This window comes from Loxodonta africana, chromosome 3, assembly GCF_030014295.1.
Source record: "Loxodonta africana isolate mLoxAfr1 chromosome 3, mLoxAfr1.hap2, whole genome shotgun sequence".
NCBI classification, from domain to species: Eukaryota; Metazoa; Chordata; class Mammalia; order Proboscidea; family Elephantidae; genus Loxodonta; species Loxodonta africana.
The window spans coordinates 130,120,586-130,146,357 of NC_087344.1; the positions used below are offsets into that span (position 1 = coordinate 130,120,586).

Here is a 25,772-nt window from a genome sequence, read left to right on the forward strand (position 1 = left end):
TTTGTTCCGTGAAAATATCATATACTGAGTCCTTACGGTTGCCCGTGCTGTTGTGTTTTTTGGAGATCTCTCTCTCTCATTTTCTTAACGTATAGATGGGGTATTTATTTAATTTAAATTTGGAGTACTCCCTTGAGTAATACTTGCAAAGCTGGTCTGGTAGTGGCAAATTCACAGAGCTTCTGTTTGTTTGGGAATATCTTGATTTCTCCCTTGTTTCTGAATGACAGCTTTGCTGGGTAAAGAGTTCTTGGAAGCTAATTGTTCTCATTCAGTAGTTTATATATGTTGCTCCATTGTCTTCTGGCCTCTAGAGTTTCTGGCAAGAAATCTGCACTGATTCTTATGAAAGACCCTTGGTATGTTATATTGTGTTTTTCTTTTGCTGCTTTCAGGATTCTCTCCTCGTCTCTGGTTTTCAAGAACTCTATTAGAATATGTTGTGGAGTTGATCATTGTGTTTCTTCTAATTGGAATCCATGTAAAACAAACAAACAAAAAACCACATTGCTGTCCAGTTGATTCCAACTCATAGCAACCATAAACGAAAGACCAGAAATGCTCCATAGGGTTTCCAAGGAGTACCTGGTGGATTTGAACTGCCGACCTTCTGGTTAGCAGCTATCACTCTTAACCACTATGCCACCAGGGAGTCTGTGTAGCTTCCTTTATTTGTAGACTTGGTTATCTTCTCAGGTCTGGAAAATTCTCACTGATCACCTCTTGGAAAATTGTTTCTATGCCTTTATTGTTGTCACGGTGTTCTGGGATTACAATAATTCTAATGTTAGATTTCTGTATTGAATCCCATATTTTCATTTGGGTTTCTTCAGTTCTGTTCTTTTGTTTCTCTTGAGACTTGAGTTTAGTTATTTTGTCTTCTAGTTTATTTATGCTATTTTCTGTCTGTTTGACTCTACTGCTGAGTGTTCACCTTGCTTTTTCTAATTCAGTTGCTTTATTCTTCAGTTCCAGTAGTTCTCTTTGTTTTTGTGCTTTTTTTTCTTTTGATGTTTTCAATTTCCTTGTTGAGTCTCTCATTTTGTTCCTCTATTTGTTTCCTGATCTCCATTAGTTAGTTTTCTGTGTGCTTTTTACTTTTTTAAACACATTTAGCACCACGGTCTGAAAATTTTCAACTTGTTCCATTAGTCTGGCCTCCATAGGAGAGATTTCTGCTTCTTCATGTTTTTCTTTTGCTTGTTTTTTGTGTTACTATTTTTGGTTGAACTTGGGCCATTTTGTTATCTTTTTTTACTTTAAATTTTATATTCTGGCTTTTGTGGAAAAGTTTCTGATTGGGTTCCCTGGTGATGCCGCCGCCAAGCGCCCGGCTGCCAACCAAAAGGCTGGGGCCCACACCTACCATATGCTTTGAGGGAGAAAGATGGAGCAGCCTGCCCCTGGAAAGACTCACAGCCCACAGGGCAGCTACACTCCACCCCACTGGGTCTCTGGGAGTCAGAATCAATTCAGTGGCAGTGGGCCTGATAACTTCTCCTGTGAATCACCAGAAGGCATTCTTATCCTTTGTTTTTTTCAGTGCTGATTAAGGATTTCTTGATGCTTGATCTCTGGAATTCAACACGCATGCGCTGGGGTGGAGGTAGTTTAGCTGGTCGCAGACACTGATGTAAGTGGTGGGGCTCGATTTTCCAGTAGTGAAGGTAGGGTCTCTCTATGTCTTTTCCTCATGGATGCCCCTGCACAGGCTCTCCCCATGGTGTCCTGCAGCAGGCAGGGAGATAGCAGTTTCCCTCTGCATTGCCTCTTTGTCCGAAGTATTCCTCTCACCCTGCTGCCCTTGCAATTTCTCCTGGCCCTAGTGCCCATCAGCCTCAGGCCTCAGTAAGATTCAACAGCAGCACTCTCTCGCAGCACCACAGTCTCCTTTCACCCCCCTTCCTATTGTGTAGCCAGCGAAATCCCATGGCCAAACTGCGCCACCTTAAAAAATCAGGCTACAGCTTCCTCAGATAGCTCCTTTTCTGTATTCCTTGTTTGGGGCATTGTCCAGCCCTGCTCCAAAATGGCTGTGATGAGCAAGTTCTCCACATGTTAGCAGGTAGGTTCTCCCAGCTTCTGTGCCATCCCAGCTCCTCCTCTCCCCCACTTTTAGACTCACCTCAACTCTCTAACACCCACCACAGCTGCCACCTGGAGTTCTTAGATCTCAGTTTGTGTTTGTTTTTATTCTTTGTTCAGTTGTGTTAACTGCTGGAGGAGTAAATGAGCACCTCCACTTACTTCACTGTCTTGCTCTACCCTCCTCCCCACAGTTAATTTGATGAGCAATATAGATATAAACTTAAAAAAAAAAAACTTCCTATACTCTTATTCCTCTTTTAAAAATCAAGTATACTGAAGAGGACTTACATTCTCTTAATGAGAATTACTAATTGAACTACTGAAAGGCAGCAATTTCAAATGAGGAGGGAAATAAGGAGAGGGAGTGGAATGGAATAGGGTACAACACTTGAGAGCTTCCGATGGTCAAAGCTGAGGAGACGAGATGACAAATATCACCCACTGGCAACTCTGCCTATGGCCAGTGAGGGTATCTCTGATTTAATGGCTGCTGGGGGCACAGAGCAGTACAGGATTCTGAATAGGTAGCCGTACAATAAAAGCACATTTCAGAAAGATGTAGCTAGCAATAGTATATAAGAGTGACTGAGGGGAGGAGATATTGAAGGGAGGAGAGAATTCTGAAAGCAGCAAAAGAAAAACACAACATAACATACTAAGGTGCTTTCATAAGAATCAGTGTGGATTTCTCTTGTGGAGGCTCCACAAGAGTTTAGGGTGAAACATGAAGGGTCTGCATAGGAGACAGCAGCTGAAAAATGCTGCTGTCAAGGATATGAAAAGAAAGGCACATACACCAGAGGCAGATTATGAAGCAGCAGACAGTGACTGGTGAAGGACTTCCTAAATAAATCAGTATGGGCAACCTGAGACAATCAAGAGTATTTGGTTTCCCATTTCCACAAAGGTTGGCTAACTGCTTCTGTGGAAAGGTACACCCTCTATGACGCTATGTCACAGGAACTTCCTTACCACTGTCTACGTGGCCGCAGTAAGTAAATGCCTGATTGGGGAGCTAACAGGCTTCTATTCTTTCACACTGTTTTTCTAAGCTCCTGCCACGGCTCTAAATTTCTTCCATCAAACTATCAAAGCTATTCTGGCAGAGAAACCACAGACCTAAACATTTTCAGTCAGTCAACAAATTTGTATTGCGCACCTATTATGTAATTCCCTAAAGCTCACTGCAAAATCCACTTGTCCCCACCGCCCCATGACCACAACTGTGAAACCCATCATTTCTTTTTCCTTTGTCCTTTTCTAAAGTCAGTTTGCAGAAAAGTACAAACTCATAATACCTATATTTATAAGACACCGTAAAAAATACAATCTTTTAAGAAATATACCACTATGTAATTGTTTAAGGGAAAAAAGTGCTACTGACATCAATGCAGGGTTGGATGGGTATATACTGCCATATAATTAGAATACTGTAATTTTATCAAAATTAATTTTTTTTTTAAATTCTGTAAAAATGTTTGTTATTTCTTTACAAGAGGGACACCTAGTGGCTACATCCTAAAACAGGACTGGAATTCTTAAATATTAGTACATGCTGTCATTTAAGAATTGGTACAGCTCTACTATCTAAATATCGCAAGTCTAGGATAGGGACACGCACACAGAGCTAGAGTCCTGGGCCAAGAGGAAGAATTTGGGAAGTTAAGAACTCAGGCTTCTAAGCTGATAACGGATAAAGGAACGGTAAGCAGGACAACTGGGTTACTGAAAAATGAGAGGGTCGGGGTCACTAAGGAGACAAACATGGGAGGGAGAGTTGTCATGGACTCAACTGTATCTCCCAAAAATGTGTGTCAACTTGGCTAGACCATGATTCCCAGTATTGTGTGGTTGTCCTCCATTTTGGGATTTGATGTATCTATCCCATGTGTCGTTAATCCTAACCTCTATGCTGTTAATGGGAAACCTTGGTGGCTCAGTGGTTAAGGACTACGGCTGCTAACCAAAAGGCTGGCAGTTCGAATCCACCAGGAGCTCCTTGGAAATCCTATGGGGCAGTTCTACTCTGTCCTATAAGGTTGCTAACGGCAACAGGTTTTTAAAAAATTATTATGTCAATGAGGCAGGATTAAAGGCAGTTATGTTAATGAGGCAGGACACAATCTACAGGATTATGTTGTACTTTGAGTCAATCTCTTGGGATATAAAAGAGAGAAGGGACCAGAGAGGTGAGGAACATCATGTCACCAAGAAAAAAGTGCTAGGAGCAAAGCTTGTGCTTTGGACCTGGGCTCTTGTGCTGAGAATGCCCTAGACCAGGGGAAGATTGATGACAAAGGCCTTCCCACAGAATGGAAAGAGAAAGCCTTTCCCAGGAGCTGGCACTCTGAATTCAGACTTCTAGCCTCCTAAGACTTTGAGAGAATAAATTGGTTTGTTAAAGCCATCCACTTGTAATATTTCTGTCACAGCAGCATTAGATAACTAAGACAGAGAGGAAGGCCAAAAGTTGAGTCCTTATCTGGGAAATGGGTGGTTAGTCTTGACCAAACAGTCCAAGTCTGGAGTTAAGCTAAAGATATTGGGGAGGGGTCCCTCCATCCAATTCATCCTTCCAATTGACAAGCCAAAGTACATCCCCTACCCCACTGTTGAATTCTTAGACCCAGACAGCCAGGAAAATAAAATAAAGGTAGGACATGCTATCCAAATATAACCAGTCTGCAGGCTTGATTTTTATGGATTTCTGGTAACAAAACACTAAAGCACAAATGAAAGAGAGTGGCAGCCATGGATAAAAACATGGAATTTTATGATAGTATCAAAATATATTTCAAAGATAAAATTTTCAAGCCCATACCTCTCGCTAGGTCTTTTACAAATATTTTAAATAATTCATATAATTTATGTTTTGGATAAGCAATATATACAACATAAAATTCAAAAAGAAAGAAAAGGGTACAAAATTCCCATCCCTCTCCTCTTCCCCTCAGTTTCTCTCCTTGAAAGGAACCACTATTACCAGTTTACTGTTTATCCCTCTAAAGATAACATATATAATATGAGCTTATATGTATGTAAATTATATTTTTTACACAGTAGTAGCATATACAATGTATAAGGTTCCACATCTACCTTTATTAATTTAGTATTTCTTGCAATCATTCTGTATTAGTTCATTCAGAGCTGCCACACGCTTTATTCACTATAAAGACATACCATAATTTATTTACACAGTTCACTATTAATGGCCATTTAGATTTTAACTATTCTTTTGCTACGATATAAGTAAAGTTGCACTGAATATTCTGCACATATTTCATCTTCTACACAAATGGGTATATCTTATCAGATAAATTCCTAGAAGTAGAACTACTAGGCATACTAGTAATTATTATGCCTTCCTGATCCACCTCTTTTCCACTACTGATCTTACCTTGCTGATCAGTACCTTTTTACTGAAGCCAGCACTTATTTTAAACAATTAGGGCAACATGGCATAGAAGAAAACCTGAAAACCCTTCCAATACCACACATTTAAAAGTCCTAGAGAAATATATAGGAGCCCTGGTGGCACAATGGTTAAGCGTTCAACTGTTTAACTGAAAGGTCATTGGTTTGAACCCACCAACTGCTTCACAGAAGATGTGGTAGTCTGCTTCTGTAAAGATTTACAGTTTCAGAAACGCCATGTGGCTGTTCTACTCTGTCCCACAGGGTCACTATGAGTTGGAATCAACTCGACAGCAATGGGTTTGGTTTGGATTTTGGTTTAGAGAAACAGAACAAACATACCAACTTCATTAGGAAGTAAAAGAAATCTCCAGGGGCCAAAAGAAAGCAGGACCTAGAAGCCAGAGTGTTACACTAAAGCTACACCTGTTCTGAAGGCATTTGCCAAAGTCGGTAACCAAGAGGCTTATGTTTCAACAACCACTGGGAGACATGAGACAAGTCTAAGCTGGAAACTTTAAACTGAGATCACTGCATAAAGTCAGTGAAAAGGTGAACCAGAAACATCTCGTCCACTGGCAAAGGTCTGAGACAACAAGGGAATTTGGGCTCCAAGGAGAGAAAAAGGTTTCAATTGAGAATGCATAACTATAGATTTCTTAAATGGGCTTGGGGTTCAAATCATTACTATTAGCATAGACTGAGAAACTTCAGGCTGAAAAACTAAAGAGGGTCTTAGATTACTGCCATGGAGTATCTGGCATAAGCAAATGCACACCACTTTCCACATAAAGTCCAGATGAACTTGAGATCACAATCATGTATTTGATAAAAACAAGGAAACAAGTCACCATAAGCAAGAGATAGCAGAAACAGCAGATAGTAATATCAGACCCCAGGAACTTCAGATACTGGAATTTGAATAAAGAAAATGAAGTTTAAAATTTACACAGAAAATGTTTTAAATAATTGAAGGAAAAAAAAAAAAAAGGAGTTGAAAACACAAGAAAGAAAAAAATTCCATCTGAAAGGCCAGAAGGATTTAGGAAAGAAACAGAACTTCTAGAAATGAAAAACAACTAAAGGAAAAAAACAAAAACAAAACCCACTTAAACAGATAGGTTAAAGATCAGATTAGATTCAGCTGAGAGAAATCAGAGAGCTGGATGACACTGCTGAATAAATTACCCAGAATGCAGTGAAGACAGGCAAATGGAAAACATGAGAGAGATGAAGAGATTAACAGAATGCATTAGAATTTTCCAGGATTGTCATATTCAGAACACGCAGAAAACTCAAGGAAGATAAGCAGAAATCACACCAAGACACACATCAGCATGAAACTGTAGAACTGCAAAGACAAAAGTGAAGATCTCAAAAGCAACAGGAAAGAAAGACTACTTATAAAACAACAGTGTTCTCAGCAGTGACAAAATTAGGGAGACACAGTGGAATAACAGTTTCACAAAGTGCTGAAATAAATGTCAATTTTTTTTCTATTGTGGTGAAATATACACACCAGAACATCTGCCAGCAAAACAACTTCTACATTTACAACTCAACGACATTGATTATATTTTTCATGTTCTGTCACCATTATCGCTATCCTTTTCCAAAATATTCCACCACCATTAACGTAAACTCAATGCCCCCCAAACAAAAGCTCCTCCTTTCCCCCTCTTTCACCTTGGTAACCATTAATCATCTTTTGTTTCCATATATTGGCTTATATATGTCGATTTAAGAGATATGCAGCTAAACTATCATTATAAAAGAGTGAGGTATAATTCCATTTATATGACATTCTGGAACAAGCATAACTAACCTTCAGTAGAAAAAATCAGAACAGTGGTTGCCTCTGTGGAAGGGAGGAGTTGACTAGGAAAAAGCTGTCTGGGGTGACAGTAACGTTTTATGTATCCATAGAGGCTTGTTTATACAGGTGTAAGCATTTGTCAAAACTCAGCAAATGTATACATAAGACTTGTGTATTTCATTACATGTAAATTTTACATCAAAAGGACAAAAAAAAAAAAAAAAACCCTGCAAACAACTACTGAACTCTAGCTAATGATATACAAGATGAAATACTCAGGGGCAAGTGGCGTAATGTCCGCATTTACTCCGAAATATACCAAAAACAGGATGGGTTGGTTAATGGATGATTAGAGGGATAAACACATGATAAAGCAAGTATAGTAAAATCTTAATGGAAAAATCTAGGTGGTACATGTTCACTGTAAAATTCTTTCAACTTTGGCTTATGCTTGTTTTTATAATAAAATATTGGGAAAAAAATTAAACAGGCAAAACTAATCTATAAAGTTAGACGTCAGAAAGATCGTCAACTTCGGGGAAAGAGGTGATAGGTAACCCTGTGGTTATGTTATCTTTCTTAACCTGGGTACACTAATGACTTGTGTACTTTTTTGTCTGTGTTGTATTGCAACTAAAAATGAGAAAGTAAGGTGAAAAAAATTTTTTTCAGACAAAAATTGAAAAAGCATATTCTTCATAAAACCCTCACTAAAAGAACTTCAGAAGGATGTACTTCAGGAAAATGATCCTAAAAGGAAGACCTAAGATTTAATTAAAAAAAACAAAAAATATATATATATATTTGTGGGTACATTATAACTGTTTTACTGATGAGAAAACTGACGTACAGATACAGACAGATTAAGGTTACTCAGCTAGTAAATAGCAGAGCTGGGATTTGAAACTACTGGATTTTGGTTCCAGAGAAGAATTAATTGATTAGAGGAAAGAGAGTTTACGACTACACTGCAGTTCAAGGTGTTTAAACAAGGACCGTTGTTCCTGTTGTTGATGTTTTTAGGTGCCTTCAAGTCGACTTCTGACTCATTTTGACCCCATGTGACAGAGTAGAACTGCCCTATAGTGTTTTCTAAGCTGTAAGCTTTATGGGAGCAGATGGCCAGGTCTTTTTCCCATGGAGCCGCTGGGTGAGTTTGAACTACCAGCCTTTCGGTTAGCAGCCCAGCACTTAACCGTTGTACCACTAGGGTTCCTTATTTAACTCATAGGGGACAAAAATAATAGTTCCTAGCACAGGACCAAAATCTCAATAAATCTCTAAAATTTGACATTTTTAAAAATAATTCCTTTGCAGTAAAACCTGACTGGGCCTGTTTAAAGTCACCAGAATACTGAATTGACCTTAGGGAAGCTCAACGGAGATCTTTTCGCCACTACACAGGTACACAAAAGTCCGTGAAAGCACTGCACATATTTTTACGAAACAGGGTGAATTCTCCAGTATGGAATCAGTGAATGATGTGCTGTATCCCCAAGGATGTTGGATAAGTTAATGTAGACCTTTTACTAGTTATTGTACAATATTTACTACATGCCACTTCTTTAGGTATTTCATTTAATCCCCTTACTAAAACAGTAAATTGTATCTTGGCCAAGCTCACCTTATTTGTACCAAGTGGCAGAGGAAATATTCAAATCCAAGTTTCCAACACCTTAACCACTTTCAAACACAGGCTGAAAATGCATTGAAAACTCTCTCTTAAAAATAGAATACTGGGAGTGTGAGATTCCCTTCTTTGTAAAGATTTTACTTACCTCCTACTAGCAAATACCACTATGATCATCCAAAACCCCTGTTCATTTTTCCATAAATAAATGATAAAAGACAAGTATCCTGAACAAAGTTCTTCTTTTTTTTTCCCAAGTACTTTTTATATTTACCTTACTTACACACCCTCTTTTAGTAATCAAAATCTTCTGCAATTCTGATTCTGTCATAAACCAAAAAAAAAAAAAAAAACCAAACCCACTGCCATCGAGTTGATTCCGACTCATAGCAGCCCTATAGGACAGAGTAGAACTTCCCCACAGTTTCCGAGGAGCACCTGGTGGATATGAACTGCCGACCACTTGGTTAGCAGCTGCAGCACTTAACCACTACGCCACCAGGGTTTCCTGATTCTGTCATACAATGTATTAATTACCTGGCTTAGGAAAAGATGTGAACTATATATTTAGTAAGTATGCCTTCTATGTTCATCTAAATTGGTGGTTCTCAAAAAGAGGCAATTTTGTCTCCCAGGGGACACTGGGGACATCTGGCAATGTTTTGAAGACATTTTCTGTTGTCATAACAGAGGGGTACGTGTGTACATGAGCGTGCTACTGGCATTTAGTCAATAAAGGTTAGAGATGCTGCTGAACACCCTCCAGCCACTCCACCCCCAATTATCCAGCTCTAAATGTCAACAGTGCCTAGGCTGAGAAACCCTGATCTAAAACACTGATTAAACTGCTTACCAAATATGAACAAATACTGTGGCACACTAAAGATATTCCAAGCTATCAATCAATTAACCAGCAGTATTTTTAAAATTTTTTAAATACAGCTATCCTACTAGCTGAGAGCTCACCTTAATGCATAATTATTCAGCTAAGATAGAATACAAACTTTTATATATTTATTTACTAGCAAAACAATAGTCTCAAACACAGCAATGATTGTGAGGATGGTATAGGGCCGGGAAACATTTCGATCTGTTTGTTATAGGTAAGGTTGCTATAGTTGGAGGCAATTCGATGGCACTTAACAGCCATACCAAACCAAATCCACTGCCACTGAGTCGATTCCGACTCATAAAGAGTTGCAAAAACATTTTCCATTTAGACATAAGAATTAGCAACTTAACAACAAACTAATGGAACAATTCAGATACACAGATTTCACTTAACCAACTCCCAAAATGGTTCTATGAATGAAAGAGCACCTTACCACAACTGATTGAGACAAACTCTATACTTGAGTTTTGAAATATCACTCCAAAATATATGGGCAAATATTCCACATTTCAATAGCAATTAAATAAAAGCAAATTAAAGCAAAATATCATTTCCACCTTTCAAGTTAGCAACAATTTGGTTTCAAATGAGACTACTCACTGCTAATGAAACCAGGTGCCATTAGTCCACTCTGACTCACAGCCACCCTATGTGTGTTAGAATACAACTGTGCTCCATAGGGTTTTCCTAAATGGCTGATTTTTCAGAAGGACATCATGAGGACTTTTTCCAAGCCACCTCTGGGCAGACTTGAACCTCCAACATTTTAATTAGCAACTAAGTATGTAAACTATTTGTACCACCCAGAGACTCCAAGTGCTAATAAGGGGATGTTTTAACAGGTATTCTCATGCACCGCAAATGGTGAAAACTGGTACACCCCTACAAAAAAAAAAAAAAAAAGGTACACCCCTAGTTTATTACTATTCTTCTCATTTTACAGATGGGAAAACTGAGCCACAAAGGACTTAAGCTTACCTCAAGGTCATATAACTTGGAAAAAGCTAATGAGAAATTTGAATAGAGGTATACTATTTTACTGTATGTTATACAGAATTTTTTACATAGGATGTTTATAACTACATAAAATGCATTGAAAGGATTGGAAGACAAAGTTAAAGAAGAGTGAGAATATTTGTAATGTATGTAACAAAGATTTAAAAGACAGCAAGAGATATAAACAGGCACACCTTTATAATTAAAACAGGTACTCTCAAACTTTTCTGGTGAGGGTAGAAAATGGTCCTTTTTCTTGGAGGTCAATTTGGAGTTGCTACCCTGGTGGCACAGTGGTCAAAAACTTGGCTGCTAACCAAAAGGTCGGCAGTTCAAATACACCAGCGGCTCCTTGGAAACCCTATGGGGAAGTTCTACTCTGTCCTACACGGCCACTAAAACCAAAAAAACCAAACCTGTTGCCGTCAAGTGGATTCTGACTTATAGCGACCCTATAGGATAGAGCAGAACTGGCCCCTAGGGTTTCCAAAGAGCGCCTGGTGGATTCAAACTGCTAACCTCTGGTTAGCAGCCGTAGGTCTTAACCATTATGCCACCAGGGTTTCCACAGGGACACTATGAGTCAGAATCAACTCAATAGCACTTTTTTTTTTTTAATCAAAACTTTAAATGTATATACTCTCTGACCCAGGAATTCTACTTCTAGGAATTGATCCTACAGAAAAAGTCACATAAGCACACAAACCAATTTGTTCTAGAATGTTTACTGCAACATTATTTGCAATAACTGAAAATTAGAAACAAGCTGAATGTTCACAAATAAGGGAATTATTAAATAAGTTAGGATATATAGAATATGCTACCTAAAAATAATGAGGTAGAACCTATACATCAGTGTTCACTACAGCACTTTTCACAATAGCCAAAAGGTGGAAACAAACAAAATGGTCTTCAAGAGATAAGTAGATAAACAAAATTTGATAGACACACACAATGGAATACTACTCAGCCATGAAGACAGATGAAGTCCTGATGTATGTCACTACATAAATGAACCTTGAAAATATTATGCTGAGCAAAGTCAGTCAGTCACAAAAGGACAAACACTGCATGATCTCACTTATATGATGTAAGCTAATATATAGATACCAAAGATTATTAGTGGTTCCGAGGAATGGGAGGAAGGGAAGAAGGGGGAATTTTTGCTTAGGGGGCACTGAATTGCACACACAGATACTGTCATGATGGCGTATGTTATGTATACTTTCAACACAATAAAATTAAAAAGGAAAGTAATCCATAATATATTGTTAAACAGAGAAAAACTAAGTGCAGAAAAAAGTGTGTACATTTATTTATAGAAAAACTACTAGTAATGGATAATTTGGGGAGTCACTTTTCACACTTCAGTTTGGATTTTTAACATTATATTTCATTTTATTACTTGAAAAAGTAAAGAAAATATGATTATAAGGAAATATAAAATGGTATCAGTGGTCATCTCTGGACAGTAGTATTGTAGGTGCTATTTTTCCTTTGCAACGATGACGATGTGTTATTTTTACAGCACCCACTATGTACAGATTCCTTCTTACAGACCAGTCACTGTCTAGATGAGGCCACAACTCTATAAGGTAGCTATTATCAGCTCCACTGTTCAGATGATAAAGGAGGCTAAGGAATTGACTCTAAAGCATTATGTTGCTAATCTCCTCATGGGAAACCACCAAAAATATAAGAAAACCAACCCTAAATTAAATTCTTGAGCAAAAGACATAATGCAAGAAGTCCAGTTTGCCATCCCAGAGACCTGGGATTCTCCCAGATAATGGAGAATATATATTTGGGTCCTAAATCCAGAAGGTATACTAAATGTTAATATTCTTGGAAAAACACTCCCACAAACAGTTATGCATCTAAAACACAACAAAACAAAAAACAAAAAAACCAAACCCATTGCTATCGAGTTGACTCCGACTCACAGTCACCCTGTAAGACAGAGAACTGCCCCATTGGGTTTCCAAGGAGTGTCTGGTGGATTCAAAGTGCCAACCTTTTGGTTAGCAGCCGTAGCTCTTAAACACTGGGCCACCAGGTTTCCAAAATCTAAGCATTCCTAGAGACACAAAAATATTATATTTGAGGCTATAAGTTCTTTGGTTTTGAGAACTCTCATGACAATCATTTTGAATTGTTTCCTTCATAAAACACATTTTATATGTGATAAAGCACGAAACAGTTATCTTAAAATTCGAACAATTCATGTCAATTTCTAAAATATGCCAGTTTCCAAATGCACAAAAGAACAGTCTCACATCTGATAAATGTGAGACATTTTACTTTTGGAAGCCAACCAGCAAAAAGATAAACCACCTTCATAAATATTTATAAAGACTTCTTGAACACATACAATAAATGGATAGCAACATCTTATAATAATACAACATCCTTTCAAAAGCTGAAAAGCTTATTAGAATAATGACAATTTTGATGTTTCTGTCTTTTCAATTTATGGAGTATAATTGGAAGGGAATCTTAGGGTTCACCTAGTCCAACATGCTAATCATACAGGTGAGATCCGGAGAAGGGAACTGATTTAGAACAGGTAAACTCTAAGATTCTCTTCTGATTGTACTATTCCATAAACTGAAAAGACAGAACGATTAGCATTGTTCAAGGTCCCAACAGTTACTCAGGCTGAAGGAGAATCAAACTTTCTGGCCCTCTATCCAGAATTACGACTTCTGAAAGGTATTATCCAATAACTTAACCGGTTACTTAACAACACTCTGAGACTCTGTTTTCTGTGATATTGGGGCCTTCTCAACTGAATACTTTCGGAAAGCAGCAAAGTAGACTCTCTTCTGTTATCTGACTCAGATTCATCATTAGAGTAAATGTTCTCAAAGTCCTGCTTTATCCTTTTATCCACTTTTAAAGGAAATCTTATTTGGAATTCCAAGATAGAAAGGATTATAAAAACAGAGTTGCTTCAGTTAAGGCAATGTAGAGGTCCTTCTTTGACTTACCACTTTGTCCCTGAAGCCTCTGAAATACTTCCATGGTACCTCAAGTCTCAGAGAAACATAGTTCACTTCTAATGTATGAGAGTGTTCTAGAGTACTGCTACTCAAAGTATACTTCTCAAACTGTCAGCATCATGGGGAAGCTTGTCAGAAATGCACAATATCAAAATACCAAACTCCAACCGAGGCTTACTGAATCATAATCTGCTTATTAACAAGGTCCCTAGAGATCTGAACGTACATTAACATTTAAGCAGCTTCTCAAAGAAAATCAACACACACACAGCCCAAATTTTTATCATTAGGTTCACATGACAAAATTGCTGTCAAAATGTTATAAAAGGTTTCTAAATGCTTACTCTTAATTTGTGCTGTTATCTTGTTGTGGACCAGTAACAAATAGCTCACAGACCACACTTCGCGTAGCAATGCGCAGAGTAAATCAAACTTTAAAGGATGTTCCTGATCAAATCAGAGCACCAGATACGCTAACAAAGAAGTTAGAAACTTACCTCCTATCAAAAAATGTCGAATTCTCTCTTCTCTTGGTGAATCCATTGGGTAGAAGTTTTAAGTAAATACCTTGCTTCCGGGCACGGTTTTTCAGATAGTACATCTAATGACCAAAAACAGACACGTTACGTTTAAAATGCTTTAATTTTCAAAAGTGAGTAAAACAATGTCCAATGAAATAACAGTTAAGATTTACTGAGTGATTACCATGCACCACAAACGGTAAGCAGTAACACCTCTAATCTTCACAACAATACTATGACATAGGAACGATCATCACTCTATTTTAGCAATGAGAATTAATGGTATTGCAACATTATATAGCTATTTCTCAGAGGTAGAGCCTGTATACAAACCCAGGTCTGTCTAATTTCAGAACTTACGCTTTTAACCATACACTTTATAAGCCAAAAGGATTTCATGAGAATTAAAAAAATACAGGTCACTTGGCAATTACAGGAGCAACTTATGCAATTCTTTATTTCCCTTTTACTGACCACTTTATACATGTTGTTGTTAGGTGCCATGGAGTCGATTTCAACTCGTAGCGACCCCATGTGAGAGTCAAACTGCCCCACAGGGCTCTCTAGGCTGAAAAATATTTTTTTTAATTGTACTTTAAGTGAAGGTTTTCAGAACAAACTAGCTTCTCATTAAACAGTTAGTTCACATATTGTTTTGTGACATTGGTTGCCAACTCTATGACTTGTTAATACTCTCCCTCCTTGACCTTGGGTTCCCAATCACCAGCTTTCCTGTCCCCTCCTGCCTTCTAGTCCCTGCCCCTGGGCTGGTGTGCCCCTTAGTCTCATTGTTTTATGGGCCTGTCTAATCTTTGGATGAAGGGTGAACCTCAGGAGTGACTTCACTACTGAGCTAAAAGGGTGTCCGGGGGCCATATTCTCAGGGTTTCTCCAGTCTCTGTCATGTCAGTAAGTCTGCTCTTTTTTTGTGAGTTAGAATTTTGTTCTGCATTTTTCTCCATCTCTGTCTGGGACCCTCTTTTGTGATCCCTGTCACAGCAGTCAGTGGTGGTAGCCAGGCACCACCCAGCTGTACTGGAATCAGTCTGGTAGAGGCTGTGGTAGTTGTGGTCCATTAGTTCTTTGGACTAATCTTTCCCTTGTGTCTTTAGTTTTCTTCATTCTCCCTCGCTTCCAAAGGGGTGAGGCCAGTGGAATATCTTAGATCGTTGCTCACAAGCTTTTAAGATCCCAGACGCTACACATCAAAGTAGAACGTAAAACATTTTCTTTATAAATTGTTATGCCAGTTGAGCTAGATGTTCCCTGAGACCATGGTCTGCACATAGGCTGAAATTTTTACAGGAGCAAATCTCCAGGTCTTTCTCCCATGGAGTTGCTGGGTGAGTTTGAACTGCGAACCTTGCAGTTAGCAGCCAAGCACTTAACCAGTGTGCCACCAGGGATCCATACTCATTGCCATCGAGTCTATTCTGACTATTCATATGCCTTTATCATTCAATATGTTGCTCACTTGGGGAGAAACCAGGGTACTGCCTAGTATAAGGCCTAACTCAAAAGTAGTCACTGATATGGGCAGCAGAAAACTGGAATATGAGAACACTCTGACCATGATCTGTGTCACTCCAATGATTACCTGGGTTGGATACACTGAACTACGCAACCTCAGAAAATGGTGAAGAAAGTATCATTAGGTTTCAGTTAAGTCAAGAAAGAAGGATCACTCAAGGAAAAGGAAAAGAAAAAGCCAAGTTTTTTTGTTAAGTGAATGAGGATCTAGAATTTGCAGTGAAAAAGACAAGTCATAAGCCAAGAAAAAGAAGAGCCTTTCATTGGCTAACTAGGAAAATGATTTAAGAAAGTACATGTAATTTTATAACTTTAAAACAAATAATTTATGGGACTTTGGTTTCAATAATGGTAGCAATCAGATAGACCAACTCTCCCACTGAAAACATCTAAGAATGCCTGATTATGGGAGGAAATACATACATATATATATTAATCACATTAAAAGCATCGAAAAGCTGACAAAGTAATCCAGAAAAGCAGGCAAATACTTATAAAACTTGACCATATCCTGGGCCTTACAAACAAGTCTCATCATATTTTGTAATAAATTCAGAAAGGATATGGTCTTTGATCAAAACGCAATTAAGCTAAAAGTAAGGTATTTAGAAAACCCCAAATTAAGAAACACAAACTAAATTACCCACAGATCATAGAAGAAATCATTAAAAAATGCTCTATTTAAAAACTTCTGGGATATAAATCAAGCAATACTTAAAAGGGAAATTTATATTCTTAAATGTATGCATGAGAAAAAGAGTAAGGATTAAAAAGTAATGAGCCAATCATTTATCATAACAAATTGGAAAAAGACCAAAAGAAAAAAATAGAACGAAGGAAATAATAAAATCAGAGAACACATGAACAAAATATAAAACAAACACATAATAGCAACTGATCTAGCAAAAGAAATAATCAAAATCACAAATGAAATGGTTACAAAAATAGGAAAATGTTATGAAAAACTTTATGCTAATAAATTTGACAATTTATACCAAATGGACAAATGCTTAAAAAATGTAATTTACCAAAACTGGCTCAAGAAGACATATAAAACCTGAATAGTCCTATAATTATTAAAGCAATTACTGCCCTAAACTCCAAGCCCATATGAGTTCACTGACAAATTCTATAAACTCTCAAGGAACAAAGAATTCCAATATTAGTCAGCGCTTCCATGAACAGAACAAGAATATTCCCAACTAATTTTATAAGGTCAGATCACATAGATACAAGGAGATTACAAAAAAGGAAAATTAGATGTCAATCTCACTCATGAACAGATAAAAAACGAACAAATAGACAGACATACACACATACCCATATAATGCAACAGAATTCTGCAATGTACACAAAACATGACATATCACGATCATAATATATCATGCTAAAAAAATATCATGCTAGGTTAGTTTAAATTCGAAAATCAGCTAATGAAATTCACCACATTAGGTTAAAAGAAATTAAAATAATCAAATAAATAAAAAAGTATTTGATCAAATATAAAACCAATTCATGATAAAACCTGTTAACAAATTAGGATCCTCTTCCACTGCCGTTGAGTTGATTCTGACTCAGCAACCCTATACAACAGAGTAGAACTACTCCATAGAGTTTCCAAGGAGCAGCTGGTGGATTTGAACTGCTGACCTTGTGATTAGCAGACAATCTCTCACCCACTGCCCCTCCAGGGCTCCAACAAACTAGGACAGAATTTCCTTAATCTAATAAATGATGTCAGCAAAATATTTAAAAGCAAGTATCACCTTAATGGTAAAATACTGAAAGCATCCCCTGTGAAATTAAGAGAAATAAGACAAAACTGTTGTGCAGAAAAGAGCTAATATAACCAGCCTGAGACTACTATCCTCTGAAAAGTTCAACTGCAAAGCTGGCCCTTGGTTGGCATCTGGAAACTTGCCTGGTTAATAATTCCCTAAAAAAAAAAACAAACGAAACCCGTTGCCATCAAGTCAATTCCGACTCATAGAGAACCTACAGGACAAAGTGGAACTGCTCCATAGGTTTTCCATGGAGTGGCTGGTAGTTTTGAACTGCCCACCTTTTGGTTAACAGCCATAGCACCCTGCAGCTCTTAAACATATATTAGAGCGGTTTCACTGTGCCTAAACTGTTTTTACAAACAATGTGGTTTATGCTAAACATCTGCTTTCCTTTTGGGAGTCTGGAAATTTAGTACATGCTAGGAAGACGGTACCTATATCCTCCATTAAAAACCTTGAGCACTGAGTCTCTAATAAGCTTCCCTGGTAGACAACACCTCACACATATTGTCACAACTCATTGCCAAAGGAATTGTGACTCCATTGGGAGAGAATTCCTGGAGGCTTGTACCTAGTTTCCTCTGGACTTCGTCCTATGTACCTTTTCCCTTTGCTAATTCTGCTTTGTATCCTTTCACTGAATTAAATCTTAGCCATGAGTATGACTATACACTAAGTCCTGAGCCCTTCTACTGAATCACTAAATCTGGGAGTGGACTCACAGAACACTGATACAGATGTTTACTATCATCGCTAGCCTCTGGCACTGAATTGGAGGTACTAGTTATTCCAAAAAGGCAAGAAAAAGAGATAAAAATAGTAAGGATTAGAAAAAAAGAAAACTGTGATGGAATGCTTACAGAGAAAGTCTCAAAGAATCTACATATAAGATACTAGAATAGATTTTTATATGGTTGCTCACTATAAAATTTAAAAAAAAATCCCATTCCTATATGCCAGCTAGAAATTAAAAAAAAAAAAAAATCTAAAAAGAAGATACTGTTTAAGATAGCATCAAAAATAAGGTGCTCAGGAATAAATCTAACAAATAATGTGCAAGACCTCTACTGAGAAAATATATAGAGGGACATTAAAGAAGATCCAAATAAATGGACAGACATAATACAGTCAAGGACTTAAAGATTTAAATTGTAAAAAAGTCAAATCTATAGATCAACAAAGAAGTTGATCTTTAAAATAATCCCAATTAAAATTCTCAGCCAAGGGCTGGGGTAGGGGTAGAAGGCTGTAGGATCAACAAGCTAATTCTTTATTTCTTAATATTTGACCAGAATTGCAAACAACACTGAAAAGCCATACTCCAGAAAGAGAACAAGGTTGGAAGATTTATTCTATCAAATCAGAGTTTCAGTAAAAAGCTATAATACTTGGTGAAGGGATACACGAGCATTTAATGCAATGGAACAGACAGGTTAGAGACAGATTCAAGCACATATGGATTGCATGATATATAACAAAGGCGGTCTTGCAGACCAGTGGGGAAAAGATGAACTTTTCAAGAAATGGTGCTAAGAAAAGTGGATATCCACACAGGGAAATAAATTGTGCCTCTGCTTCACATAATACACAAATATCAATTCCAGGTTGTTTAAAGACAGAAACCTGAAAGGCAATACTATAAAGCTTTTAGGAAATAACTATAGAAGAATATCTTCAAGACTTTAAGATAGGAGAGGATTTCTTGAAAAAGCATAAAACCACAAACTATAAAGGAAACAAATGATAAATTCGACTCTATTAAATTAGAAACATCTATAGGGTCGCTCTGAGTCGGAATCGACTTGATGGCTTTTTTTTTAATCCACCAAGACATCACAGAGTGAAAAAATAAGCCACAGAAAGGGAGAAAGAATTTATAACACACGGTGCTATCAACTGGCATTCAGGAAATTCAAAGAATTCCTACACACCAGTAAGAAAAAGAAAGTTGACTATTAATGAATAGATAAAAAAAACTTAAACATGCACTTCACAGAAGAGGAAATCCAAATGGTCAATAAAATATTTGGAAGGTGCTTAATCTCATTACAATTCATAAAAGTACAACTTAAAAATCACAGTAACACTATATATATAGTCAAGAGGTTGACAAAAATTTTAAAACTCTGACCGAATCAAGGACTGGAAAGAATGTGTCAGCAGATTACACTAAGACACTATTAGCGGGAATGTAAACTGATACAACCACTTTGGAAGATGTTTACAAACAACCCACCCAAAGATGTGTTTACCTCCAAAACAAAGCAATTCCACAATACTGTCATTGGTTCTTTTTCTCCTTTATTCCTTCCTTTTTCTTTGTTATTATAGAAAATCCAAAGCACTTGAACAGTAAAATAGGTAAATTGTGGTATACTCATTTGATAGAAAACTATTCAGAAATTCTTAATTTCTTAATGTTTGAACAGAACTGTGACATGCACTCAATAGCCATCCTCTAGAAAAAGAATAAAGTTTTACCCTATCAGATAGTGAGTTTCCGTAAATAGCTACAGTGTACAGTATGTACAGTGTACCATACTTTTATGCAAATAATGCATACATTGTGTTTTTTTGCCAACTGCACAACCTCTTTGCACATTACCTTCCTAGGCACGCTATGCACGTTACATCTGTGGGTGTGATATTTACGTGAGCACATTATTTGCGAAAAATATGGTAGCACTGGTTCAGGGACAGATAAGTGGGTAGCAGGGAACTTCTGGGCAGCTTGTAATGATCTAATTCTAGATCTGGATGGTAGTTACATGGATGTTTACTTTATGATTATTCATTAAACTGCATTTCCCATTTTATGCATTTCATAATAGAAAAGTAATTTAAGAGAATTTTCATTATACCTAATTAAGCTAAATGAAAAATAAAGAGTTGACACATGATAGTTTTTCTTTTAGATATGTGTATTGTCATGTGTGTACCAAAAATACCAATAAAAAAAGGTGTTTAAAAGGTATTAAAATTCTGTAATTCTTAACACTAAATAGCTTCTGGAAAATGCACATAACCCAGTATAATCTGATTTAATCACACTACTATTTCTAGAATACTAGTGTTACATACACACACACACACATACATACATACATACATACATAGGGAGCCCTGGTGGTGCAGTAGTTAAGCACTGGGCTAACCAAAAGGTCAGTGTTTTGAACCCACCGCTGCTCTGTGGGGGAAAGATGTGGCAATTTGCTATGGTGAAGATTATAGCTTTAGAAAGTCTACGGGGAAGTTCTATTCTGTCTCATATGGTCACTTTGAGTTGGAATCAGACTTGACAGCAATGAGTTTGGACTCTGGTTTACATATCTGTATGTATGTATCCTTCAAATTTTGTCTAGTACGTAAGAAAATGAAAGACGGAAAATTAAATGTATTGCAAAGGGCCAAGTCCTGTTCTTCCTTTAAAACTGGAATCTAATCATTCTAACAGTATTATCCCAGCTACCATCATCTCTTGCCTGTACCAAAACCAATAGTTCTGATTAGTCTCCCTGCTTCCAATCTTCCACTCTTGCCCTCTGAAGTCCATTCTCTACATAGCAGCAAGAGAGATCTTTCAAAAAGCAAAAACACTCAAAACCTTCTCACGGCTTCCATTTTCACTTAAGGTACATTAACAGCCCTTATCTGTTTCTCTAACTTCATGTTCAAAATTCTCCTCACTCACTATGCTTCAGTCACCTCTTATTCCTCAAACATGCCAAGCTTGCTCCTTGACTTGGGGACTTTACTTTTGCTGGTCTCCATCTGGAATAATCTCCCCTGAAATGTTCACATGACTGTCTCTTTCCCCGCATTTAGATCACTGCTTAAACATCACCTCTTCAGGGAAGTTTTTCCTGACTACTCTCAAAACAGTACCCTGAAACAACCCCAGCACACACACACACACCACTGTCATTCTCTTTGTCTCCACAGACTTCTTTATTTTCTGCAGGTGCTTAACTCTGAGATTATATTTGCTTCTCTACTCATCTCTCCTATCTCCTCCACTACATTACAACCGTCATGAGGGGAAGGACTTTATTTTGTTCAGTAGTGTCTTCCTAGATAACTAGAATAGTGCTGGATCGTGGCAGCCACTTAATTTACTGAATAAAAGAATAAGCCTAACTGATTGAAAGGAATTATAACTGGAACCCACCCACACCCAGTGCGGTCGAGTCGATTCTGACTTATAGCGACCCTATAGGACAGAGTAGAACTGCCCCATATAACTGGAAGCAATTAGAAAAAATACTTACATGTTTATTTCCTATTGGTCTTTTCAAAAAAGTGTCTCTAGAAATATAGTCTGCTGTTCTTGCCACATCTTCCAAAAATCGATAATCTAAAAATTTCAAAATAGAAAAATAAATGAATGACCTAATCCAATGGCCAGGAAACATCAATCTGTTATACATAACATGGCTTACCACTTAGAAGATTCATTTCAGTAAACTGTTGTATTGAAACAAACGCAGTTTTATCTCGAACTCCATTACATGTCAATTCCGCTTTGTGTTTCTTTACACAGGGCAAACTGAAGGGACAAAGAGGAAGTACTTTTATACTTTGTGGTAAGAAGTGTACCCAAAAACCAAACCAAACCCACTGCTGTCAAGCTGATTATGACTCATAGCCACCTTATAGGGCAGAGTAGAACTAACCCATGGAGTTTCCAAGGAGCACCTGGCGGATTCGAACTGCTGACCTCTTGGTTAGCAGCCTTAGCACTTAACCACTATGCCACCAGGGTACAGATAGAAGTAAAAAGGTAAGTAGTTACACATATACCTGCAGGAATATCGCATACAACGTGGACATCTGTACTTTGCTTCTTCTGTACCACAAGTTTCACACCTACAAAAGCCAACATGTAATTTATTAAATTATAAAATATCAGTTCTACTTATCTATTTATAAACTTGAATGTGATTCAATTACCTGTCACACTCAATTTACAGACATGTAGTCATACTGAATAGAGTATATGCAAAGGTAGGTCTGACAAAATACTTGGTAGCTGTCAAGCATTGTTTGAAAACTTTCCTCTTTGAAACCAAATAGCACTTACATTTCCAATGTTGTTAATAATATGTAATTCAAGAAAACACGTATTAAAAATTTTTAAATCTCATTTTTACTGCTTTTTCTACTATACACAAAGAATGAGATTACTCACTGATATTTTAACTTTTACTTCCTGATAATCTCATACGTGTATGTGTATGTGCATGGGATGTGTATGAATCCAGAAACCCAATCCATGAGCTATGTGTAGACATTTTAAAAGCACACACACTAGAAAAAGAATATTAGACCCAGTCAAATTTAGAGAAAGTAGTAGTTGCATCTTTTTTCCTTACTCCACACCCAACCCAGATTGAGCATCAAAACAATCTAGAAATGCTACCACCCACCACATGTCTTCAACTGCTCTCCTCAGATCTTGGGGTACTGACAGTCGAACTACAGCTACTTCTATTTGACCCACAGTGTTCTACATAGTAATATTCCCAAGAATCTAACCACTCTTTTATTGCCTATCTTGTCACATAATCATACACTATAAAGAAACTAAAAAGCACATCAAAAGCAATAAATATTCATACTACCCATACAGAAACTAGACTGTTGAGTTTAAGTGCATTTTTGTCTAATGGTAACGTAATCATATCTAGCATTGTTGGTTTTATTAGATCTTTCCTCATTTCCACCCTCTCTGAAAGAAATACCAAGCTAAGAGCATATTAAGGTTTTCCAGTCCTCAGACTTCTCATTTCCTAACTTGGCCACTGCCCATCTGACTTATTACCAACCTCACATATTCTACTGAACAACTGACAACATTCAACATTGTTGCTCCTCTATATCCCCGTAACAGGTGCCTAACTCAGGCTCCATGGACCCAAACTTGTACTACTTTCCATTATTCCATCCCCTACAGGTAATTTCCTCACTCTATACAACAGGGAACTCCACAGGACCAGACAATACAAACCGTTTCCAACAGGTCTCCAATAATTCGTGAGTGGTAATTTCAAAAACTGTTTACAATGATGAACTATCAATAAAATCACTATTCCTGACTCAACATGTGGTTTTTATATTGTAAATGAATTGACTCATTTTGTGCATGTACACACACACACACATATATATATATACTGCCAAACACTGTGATGCATGTTCAGGATACAACAGTAAACAAAAAAGTGACTTGCCTTTGTGGGGCTTAAGTTTATATGGGGAGATAGGCATTAATCAAATATCTCAGCAGTACATAATTGCAAGTTATGATACATGCCCTGAAAGAAAAGTACGTGGAACTATCAGAGAAATTACCAAAACCAAATCTGTCGAGTAGATTCTGACTCATAGCGACCCTGTAGGACAGAGCAGAGCTGTCCCACAGAGTTTTTAATCAAGACTGGAGGATGTAAGAGGTTAGAAGAAGGTCAAGAAGGCTTCCCTGAGGTAGCGACATTTGAGCTGAGATCTGAAGAGTAAGTAAAAATTTTTAGAAGCGTGGATGGGGAGTTTTCCCGGTGGAGGTAATGAGCTTCCACAAAAGTTATGAGACAGACGGAACCTGGCCTAATCAAGAAGCAGAAAGGGTTGGCCTAAAATGTTCTCTGCAGATTACATAATTCTCACCATCATGCTTATGAGAATGGGCAGATTTTTGGCATTGGCCACACAAATACATTGCCACTAAACATGGAAAATTGAATTAAGTACTAAACAATTGCCACCTTTATATTTCCCAGTTGTTTGCTTATTCATGGAAACCCTGGTTGCTTAATGGTCAAGAGCTACAGAAGCTAACCAAAAGGTCGGCAGTTCGAATCCATTAAGTGTTCCTCGGAACCTCTATGGGGTAGTTCTGTTCTGTCCTATAGGGTCCCCACGAGTTGGAATCGACTCCACACGAGGGCAACGGGTTTGGTTTTTTTTTTGGTTTACTCCCCCAATCAGATTTCCCCCCAACCTACCTTGACATGGCCAGTTTCCTCTTGCAGCTCACTGGGGGGCTGATCTCACGCTCTTCCTTCACCTTTGTATCATCCATCACTTCTTTTTTCAGGACATCCTTCTCTTCTTTTACACAAAATGCATCCATCATTTCCTCCTCTTTTATGTTTTGGTCAGCCAACATCTCCTCTTTTTTAATCTCAAATTTAACCTCCTTCTCTTCCTTCACTTCTAGCCAGTCCATAACCTCTTCCTTAACCTTCACTTTCTCTTCCTTTATCTCTGGTTCATCCATCTTTTCTTCTTTTATCACCAAACTAGCATCCATCTCCTGTTTCACCTCCAGTGTGCCCGTTTTCTCATCCTTCACCTCAGGCCCATTCTCCACCTCTTGCTTCACCCACCATGCATCTAACTTGCATTCTTCTATTTCTGACCAGTCTGTTATTTCTTGCTTCACAACCTTCAGGTCCACTCGCATGTCCTTTTGCCTTTGTCCACTTCCTTCTCCTCCAACCCTTGTTTTCTCCATTCCTGTCAGCCCATTCCCCTCCTCTCCACCGCAGGCCTCCGCCATCCCTGCAAAAACTTCCTCCCTACACGACCCGGGTCTTAGCCGCGCCCCCACTGCTCCACTCATGCAATCTCCTCCCGGAGTCCCTTCATTTTCAGCAGCAAACTCCATCAACTCACGGATGTTGACCTCTGCTACCACTCCGTCCCGAATGTGGCCGCTTCCACGCCAGAAATGAATTACCGATCCAAATACCGACAGCAGCACACGTGCAGGGCGGAGCAGCCGAGATCACTGAATTCGTCGTAAAGCAACGCTCCTGCGCCTCAGCACTTCACGACTGGTAGAGCTCTTTACGGCTCTTTAGAGGTCCTCCCCGACTCCTCTGTGAGAAACAGCGCGAGGCCACGCCCACTGTAACTCCCGCCTTCCCGGGCGGGGTTTAGCCACTCCCTATTCCTGGGGCGGGGCCGCCTCAACCCTTCCATCGGCGGAACACCTCCCCTCGCCTCGCCTGTTGTGCAAAGATTGAGGGAAGGAAAAGAAGCACACCCTTTCAGTTTTGAAATGTGAAGTCCCACGCTAATCTGTATTAACGATTAAA

At 38.1% G+C, this 25,772-nt stretch overlaps 1 protein-coding gene across 9 annotated transcripts in view; it reads right to left on the reverse strand.

The window, feature by feature from the left end:
* Positions 1–25,533, reverse strand: part of ZNHIT6 (zinc finger HIT-type containing 6) — an 84,418-nt gene extending 58,885 nt beyond the window's left edge. For 2 of the 9 annotated variants that reach the window (XR_010321431.1, XM_003411206.4), the window contains exons 1-5: positions 24,675–25,525; positions 22,474–22,539; positions 22,113–22,219; positions 21,942–22,027; positions 14,336–14,439 (exon numbers count right to left, since the gene is read on the reverse strand). Coding sequence is in view for 7 of the 9 variants with exons in the window: in XM_003411206.4 (XP_003411254.1) it covers positions 14,336–14,439; positions 21,942–22,027; positions 22,113–22,219; positions 22,474–22,539; positions 24,675–25,339 (1,028 nt within the window). In the remaining 2 variants the exon portion in view is untranslated. Of the gene's footprint in view, positions 1–14,335; positions 14,440–21,941; positions 22,028–22,112; positions 22,220–22,473; positions 22,540–24,674 lie in introns of all 9 variants that reach the window. The other 7 variants (XR_002786051.2, XM_023549413.2, XM_064282185.1 and 4 more) reach the window with 5 other exon arrangements.
* Positions 25,534–25,772: the final 239 nt, after the last annotated feature.